This window comes from Epinephelus moara, chromosome 15 (assembly GCF_006386435.1).
Source record: "Epinephelus moara isolate mb chromosome 15, YSFRI_EMoa_1.0, whole genome shotgun sequence".
Lineage (NCBI taxonomy): Eukaryota > Metazoa > Chordata > Actinopteri > Perciformes > Serranidae > Epinephelus > Epinephelus moara.
The window spans coordinates 1223392-1232146 of NC_065520.1; the positions used below are offsets into that span (position 1 = coordinate 1223392).

The window sequence follows — 8755 nt, forward strand, 5'->3', positions numbered from 1 at the left end:
AAAGAAACCTGGGGTTGTTCTTGTTTTCTTCTATTAATGCTGAGTAATAGTTTGCTCTGGCATTGCGGAGGCCCCTCTTATAAGTTTTGAGACTGTCTGTCCAGATTAAACGAGATTCTTCCAGTTTGGTTAATCGCCAATTCCTTTCAAATTTTCGCGATATTTGTTTTAACTTACGGGTTACTTCATTACTTCATTACTTTTCATTACTTACTCATAAATATGATCCAGAAATATATTCTCCTTATAAAGTCACGTGATTCTGACAATACTGATACATTTGTTTATAATTGTGCAACAACATTAGAGAGTGCCAAAATGATCACAGTACCCTGAAACCCCCTCAGTCTGCTGAGGTTTAATGAAAGACACCTGGGGACACTCGTTAGCCTGTTCCAATGTGTATTCACAGAATGCTCTTGCTTCACCTCTGCAGGATCCTTCTTTGGGAGGAGGGGTCCTCCCAAGGAAGGATCCTTGACTTGAGAAACGCACAGAGTGTCATCTCCCATTTCCCTTCAAAAGCCAGATGTTCCTGTGCCTTGGTGGATCTGGATAATTGGAGAAGCGACTGGTTTTCTGCTGAGAATAATGTAGTAAAAGCAGTAATGTCACTGCAGCAAATCGTCGGACATTTAAGCAGCAAAACTAAAAACTTTAGTCATACATTTAAGAAGAAACAGAACTAAACAACTTTTATCTTCTGAAATAATCAAATTTACGTTGCTCTTTGTTTGTAAAGGGGCACAGCTCCTCTCTTATTGGGGAGTCAACAGCGGCTCTGCAGCTCTGCTCTGCTCTCTGCTACATTCATTTTTTTAGAGAAGTATTTTCCTCATTAATGATTTTATTATTTCGCCAACCTGTAACCCATCTGCACATCCTTGTGCGTGTAACATGCAGAGTGTATGTCCATATCTTACTATCTGAATAATGTAACCTTTAAATAGCAGGAAAATACCGCTCCATTTTGACTTTTAACCAGTTTTTTTTTTGCTGTTTTTTTTTTTTTTTTTTTTTTGGCCTGCTGCCTCAAAATAGCAATACATTAACAATGCACCTGAATACACCTCATTTTCAGACCTACATGGCCATGGGCGCACAGATGGGAACAAATACATTAGCTGCTTATACAACATGGGTGCTGGGCCTGAAAATGACAACTGCATCAGTCTGAAACTAGCTAGATTGGGTTTGGGAGTTGGTTCATCGAGATAAGCCCAAGGTGGGACTAATTCTCCAGTCAGGTGTCACTGCAGAAGGGAGCACAATGAGATGAAGCAATTTAAAGAGCACCAGTCAAACCTCAAATAAAGACAAATGATGGATGCATAATAATGGAGAGCACTTTAGACAGGGAAACCGAGACTTCTGATATTACAGCTCTGTGCTTTTGAATAGTTCTAGTAACAGTGCAGTGTGCATACATACTGTAAGTGTGTTAAAAGCCTCCGATGACATTTGAAGAGAGCTTGCAGTGGCCTATACAATGATCATATGTCATGACTGTTCGTCATCATTTATTCACTGAATCTGTTTCTATTGCACTTCATCACATTTACATTTTATCTATACATCAACTTTTCCTCCTTCCCCAAGCATAACATTTTTTTGCTATATTTCAACTTCACTTTTTTGGGCATTGCCACTCTTTCTTTTTTTTTTTCCTTAATGCACAAATTGAAATTGCACATAAAAAGAGTTGGACAGGAGTGTCATAGTTGGGGAAAAAGTGGGACTTTTTTTTTCAATTTTTAATTTCTAAATAATTAGTGCCATAAGGAAATTAAAAATGATAGAATAAAATGTTTAAAAGACTGAACTTTGAAAAAAAAAATTGTAGAAGTTCTCTTAGGCACCTTTCACCCCTTAAAAGCACAAAATGGTTCAGTCAGCGGCCAGAGCAGAGTGAGTGACACCAAAGTTCTGAAAAATGACAAGAATGAAGAAAGGGAAAGGCAAATAAAGCAAACTGACTTTGTAAAAAATTAAAATGATATTTAAAAAAAATGAAAAGTTGCATGAGAGGAAGGTTCGGGGGGCCCACAGAAACCACTTATGTTTAGGCCCCAGAATTTGGTGCCCTGCCTCTGGAGGTGGATGGAAACGTCCCTGATGACATGACAGACCCTAGGCATTGAAATAGATTAAATAGATAATATATAGCTATGTTATGTGCATAACTAGCTGATTCATATCTAATATTTCATTAAAGGTCAGTAAAATTGAAGTTAGATTCTACATTGTTAGAGTTAAACCCAAAATGAGAAAAGTTTTAACACAAATTCCACTCATGGAAAAATAAATAAATCATCCACAGGCATTTGCTCTCACATATTCTGTTACCTAGTTATATATTTGGAGTTTGTTCTCAGTCAGAGCACACGAAACCTTGAAAATGCAAATTATTTTCTGTTTTATGGCTAAGAGAGGGAACAGAGCTGAACCTCGAGTCGAAAATGCATCGATGGATGGATGTTTTATGCCTCTCGCACAAGGTGACGAACAAGTCTTGAATGATTAACAAGAGTTGGAAATACTAGAAAATAAGAAGCAGGACAACCCTGTGAACAGATAAACTGTGCCTGCTGGTAGCCTGATGCAGATCATCTTCAGTCTACATCTGCTTTCTCTGCTCCGTGACCCAACCCCGTGTTCCAAATCTCTCGATAGAATTACAAAAATACAAACTGAATGAACAAAATATGAGGGACAGTGGCTGTGAATCCAGGTAAAAGCCCCACTCTGTTATTGATTTCCCTTATTAAATCTATTCCAATCCCAAAAGATGCACCGTACAAGAAAGGATTTTGAAGCTTTGATGTGCAAAAAGGGCTGCAACTCAATATTTTCCTCGTATTTTGCTCTTTCAGTGTTTATTGTTGTCACTGTCTTTTGTTGTTAAGGCGTGGGAGCAAGCTGGGGACAAATTGCCTTGAGACGTCCCTTGCTGAAAATTCAGCACAGGGCTTCATTTCCAAAATAAAACAACAAAAGATAGACAACTGTTCATTCCATGCGGGGTCCGTGCACGGCTCATATTTTCACAATGAATGTGTCCCTGTTGGTTTGTCAATGAGTGGTTTTTGGTTAGGCTTTGGTATTGCAGTGGCTACAGCAAATAAAATTGACTCTATGCTGATAAATTATTTTAAATTTGTTTCCTGCAGATGTACAAATGCATCCGACTGTGTGGATTTAGCATGCAAAAAACAATGGCTGTAGCAAAGAAGGACCACTTTCAGATATCTCCAACATCAGGAGAATATCCTCAGAAAAACATGTGCAAGTTCAACAGTATGTCTCAGTTTTTCCACATTCAGTCAGTCGACTACTCACTTTCATTACACGTGACTTTATTTCCTTATTTCCCAGTTGAAGAAGCAGGTGAAGTCAACTGCTGCCTCACAAGCCATTTACAATCTAAAGTTCTGTCAATGTGATGTTGTGTTCACACCAAACACAATGCAAACTTTCGATTTTAGTGAGTTTGAACACAAGAATATTTTGTGTTGACTCACTTAGTAACTGTAAAGACCAGAGGTGGGCCTAAAGAGGGATTTATACTTGTGCGGAAGACCCTACACTGTAGCCTATGCACATGACCTACACCATTGTGAGCATTTATATTTGTGTGGTGGTGTGTCTGTGTCACTCTGCAGTTACACCTCCAAAACACTAGCTGGCAGCGGGGTTTTTCTGAAGTGCTGTTAAGTTTAGTTGATTCAAAACACACATTAAACACACATTAAACATGGCTTAATAGAGACCATTTCAGACACAAGTACACAAATCAGCTTCACTATAACTGGCAGCATTCACAGACAAAGTACTTGTCTTTTGCTCGACACATTCCCCCTACAAATACAACATGCTAATGTTTTTAGCACAAGCCTATTGCATTTTACATGGTAGAAATTAGCCTAGGGGCTAGCGGACTTTTTTCTCTACTCAATGTGAAGCCAGGGACAACAGCAACATTCAACAAAGGTAACGTTACAAAATTTGGCTCTATTACAACTCAGAAAGTTCATCGACAAAACAACTGTCTTATACTAAACATGTTTTCCAAACAATTGTAACATGCTAACGTTATTAGCACAAGCCTATGGCATACATTGTATAAATTAGCCTAGCAATGAGCAGCGATTTCCTCTGCTCATATGAAGCCAGTCATATGGAGGCTTTATTGTCTTCACAATTTGTTGTGTCTTATCTCTGAAATAAAAGTAAATGAAAGCTTTGTTTCCACTGAGGGAAAGGGTTAGGGTTGTTAGGGTTGTCAGCTTACAAAAATAGACAGGAGGTCTGCGTCGCCACGACGTGTAGTTACATTTCTGGGCAGATGCACGTCAGGCTACGGCTTAGGGTAAGGCGTAGGCTCTATGTCGTCGCAGAGGTACAGTGTAGAGCTCATTTGTGCTTCATGTTAGAGACAGACACGGATGAAGCCTTCTGTCTGTTCTCTGCGTTCATTTCGTCCATATTTGTGCACATTTTCTGAAAGCTTACAGAGACAGACGAAACGGAGCAGAACCACAGATGGTGGAGGCAGTGTAGCATAGGTCAAGTGAAATACGACAGTAGGAGACAACAATGAAATCTTGAAAAAATGGTGGAACAGCACAAATTGATAATGTAGTGAAAAGAATTTTCTGTCCACATGTGGGGATATATTGAGTGACCTCACAGACCCCTGCCACCTACAACACTGCCTCTTCCACTGTTGCTTCGTTTGCTGTTGTGTGAAACTTTTGACTCCATCCTCTGGTGCCGTCTATTGGCTGTATGTATGACATCATAATGTGTTCACACCAAACGCGATGCAAATTTTCACGTCACATTACTCGCATGAGTTTTAACGCCAGAATATTTTGTGTTGACTTGCTTCATACGTGCATGAAATCACTGACTCGATGAATAAACTTCCGCTGGTACATCCTTGGTGTCATGCGTGCCAGGAGGATCTCAATGCTGATTGGCTATCGCGACAAAAATCTGTCGCTTTAGATTTAATTTTTAGTAAAATTTTTCAACGCGAAATCGCGCTACCCGCTTAATTTGCATAGTTTGTGGCATTTGCGTCGGTCGCATCCATTGTATTGCTCGGTAGAAATACACATCTAATCGCATCTTCACATTGACTTTTCATGTGATTCACTCCTGCTAAGTCTAATACAGATTCTTTTGTACTGATGCTGCTGGTTGATGTCAGGTGTATTAATATCAGGTAGGCCGGATTGGACTCCTTGGCGGGCTGGTTCTGGCCCCGGGGTCCTATGTATGACGCCCCTGTCCCACATGAGTATAGTCCATTTTAAAAGTCCACATACAGTATGAGTAAAACTACAGCATAATCGTGGATCTTTAAAACACAGCACACACCTCATACCAATACATATTAGAAATTGCTACTATTTAAGTTACATTAGTCAGTGTATTATTCTCATCAGACTTTTACACAGTCTTTGTATTAACTGCATTCAGATAAAGTCGTTTATGTGCCCATCGATATAAAAGCTCTCATACATCATATCACTGGAAACAAATCCTGGTTAGATTTTCATCTTGTGGCCACATTATTATAAAGATAAAGCTGTGATGTCCTTCTGCTGCATTACTCAGAAGTAGACTCATGGAGGATGAAAGGGGCCTGAAAAGAGGGAGTCAGCCAATCAAACGGCTCATGCTTAGTAACACACCAATGTATATTTTATTTATTTATTTATTTATTTTTTCCTGGAAATGAATCAATTCGGGAGCTAATGGGAGATGTGCCAGCTCTGAGGTGATGTTATTCAGGTTGACACAGGCTGACAAATGAGAGTACAGCACTGAAAGGGCAACAACAACCAGACAAGCTGAGAGAACAGGCAGCGACTAGGACTGACAGAACAAAGTTAAGACACTGATGATGCTCTGAGTGTGACATGTTGGTAAAATGCTTTTTCTGGTAATAATCACACGAATAGCTAAAAATCTGATGTTTAAAATTCATAGACAGAATGTTAGGTTCTAATGCTTAGCACATCTATGAGGGTGGCAACAGTCCACATGGCCAAAGTGATGGCCCCCCTTTGTGGGAGCCCCGTGTTTTTACCTGTCTGAGCATAGCTGACATTTTCTAACTATGTGGACGCCAATGGGCAGAGATGTGAAGAACCAAGCACTAGATTTTTAGTTTTTGTCACACAAACCCCTACAGTTTGAGAAAATGCACACAGAGTATTTAATTTAATTTAATTATTATTTTTTTAGTTGATTTCATGATTTTTTTTAAGTAATTGTTGTTTTTTGTGATTTTTTTTAAAGTAAATTACTTATATACAGGAAATTACTTCATAAAAATGCCAACAAGTTAATGAAATACCCTATTTTCAATCACTTTTCTGTCCATTTGTAATTACATTTCTGAAGTAAGATATCCATACTGCATATTGGCCTCTTTATATCAAACAGTATTTATTTTGCCAGTACCAGCTGCCTGTTGCTTGGTAACTTTATCCTTTCTTAGAGGCTTTGATTGGTGATTTTTAACAGGAGAAAGTGCCGCTATACTCTGTTAATGTCACTCCCTGGCTCCAGGTACACTGCTACATGTAGCTACATGCTAACAGTAAGGAAATATGTACTCTTGGATGCCAATGTTGTTAATTTCTCCCTGACTTCGAATCATATTCCTGCTGGAACATGTCAAGTTGTGTTTATTGGTGATTTTTTCATGGTAAAATGTGCCGCTATACTACGTTACAGTCGTCCCATGGCTGCAATGACAAAGATATACGACTAGGACAAACTGACCAATCCGTGCCAACTGGGCTTTTTTAGGAGAAAGGCTTAAAGAAACAGTACCTCAGAGGGTGAATACAGGAGTTCCAGCAAAGACAAAATGAGGAAATTAAAGTATTTTTGGACCATGAAAGCATGTAAATGTTCTACTGGCAACCTGAAAATGACATATACACAGGTCCTCTTTAAGGTTTGAAAAAGATTCATAATTTTTAAATATTGGCAGTAAACACATCCTGTCTGGTGCTTAAAGTCAGCATTGACTTTTCCAGGATTTAACAAACACCATGATCTTTCCTTCCCCAGAGAGTCCAGCAAAATGCCTGCCAAGTCATGTTTGGTCGTGACTGTTCATACACAGCTCCATCCTCAGCCTGGAAATATCTGTGCATTGGAAATAAACACAACACAAGCAGACAAAGTGATCATTATTTTAGGTCAGGTGTCCAAACATACAGGTCAAAGAAGCACGAATATGAATAATGTGTTTCTTTAGGTCTGTGTACAGCCCTGTGGAGGCTTTTATATTTAATATCCCTGCTGCCTTTTCACTTCAATTAAATTCAGCTTTATTAATCCCAAAGGGGGCGACTCATTCAGGCACCAAAAGGTCTAAAAGGTGATTACTAGTGGGCTCTAAAGTAGGAAGTACACATATTGTGGAGAAAACCATTAAACCCACACACTATTGTGGCATTAATTCACTTCTGATTTAGCTAGCATTTACAGTATGTGCCTGCTTCATACAGTAACATCCTGTAGTTGGTCACTCTTGAGTCTGATCCTGTTCACAATGATTGTACGTGTTCTTTAAGGTCCTGTAATTACCCACTAACCAACTGTACAAATCTCAAATCAATGCCTGTGCTCTTTCTTTCTTTTCTGTTCTTTTTTTCTTCTCTCATTCACAGGAAGCTACCGCTGAAGGAAGAAAATGGAAAAGAGTCTCTCAAGCCGGATACGATTGAAATCAAAGTGCACAGTGACAACAGCATCCACACAAAGCCCGACGACAGCAAAGCGTAAAAGGGTCGGTCCCCTCGGCACCAAAAGAACATTCGGATCACGAGACCAAAACCCAGAGAAACTACAACACTGGAAAATAGTGGAGTAAAATACCATATCTGTTTATAACAATGCCCCAGTGACAGGCATGTGTAAATACAAATAATAGGGAGAAAATAGAGAGAAAGGGTCAACCTTTTAGACACCCTGAGTGATAAATGTATCATGTTCTTAAAAACATGGCGTCAGTGGAAGGCTCTTGTTGATCAATGATTGTATTTTTTTTTTCTGTTCATGACCTTTTTTTTATTTTTATTTTTATTTGCTTTACAGATTCTCATGCAGTTAAAGGGTGAAAAATCAGTCCCCACTATTCTTACACAAAGGCAGGCAAAGCTAGTATGCTATTTCACCCCCAAGCTCACATCGCTTAATGCTTTCCTTTTTTTGTCAGAGTGAATGCATGGGCCAACCCACACTGCAGGATCACAATTATTTAATCGCCTGTTACCATGCCTGAGTGTTACACTACAGCAACCTTTTGTACGCCTTTAATAGCCGAGCTAGGCGTCTGGCTAATGTGAGGCAAACGCTGAGGCTATTGTGCTCCCAGCTCCAGCAACAAAAGGTCTTAATGAGATTTTATTGCTTCAGGAAAATGTGACGTTTGTTCCTGAGTGAAAAATTGTACCAACCAGGACCTGGTTATTAACTATTAAGAGGAATTTTGACTTGATATTTGATGACTTACACTTTATGAAGGGCTATTGTGGATCATAGTTTCATAACATTAAAAAAAAGACAAAAAGAAAGAATGTTGCAGTCTATGAAGTATACAGCATAAACCACACATGCATCAATGCCTTTTATATTGACACTCAATATCTCTTTAACTGTCTCATTCTCTAACAATGTATGTTTTATTCATGTGTTTTCAAACAATAAGTACACTAGTGCAAGA

At 39.0% G+C, this 8755-nt stretch overlaps 1 protein-coding gene across 1 annotated transcript in view; it reads left to right on the forward strand.

The window, feature by feature from the left end:
• LOC126401818 (neural cell adhesion molecule 2-like) overlaps positions 1 to 7877 on the forward strand; it is a 532851-nt gene extending 524974 nt beyond the window's left edge. Inside the window, exon 17 of the mRNA XM_050063330.1 lies at positions 7701 to 7877. Coding sequence (XP_049919287.1) covers positions 7701 to 7815 — 115 coding nt within the window. The 3' untranslated portion in view covers positions 7816 to 7877. The remainder of the gene's footprint in view (positions 1 to 7700) is intronic.
• The last annotated feature ends 878 nt before the right edge of the window (positions 7878 to 8755 follow it).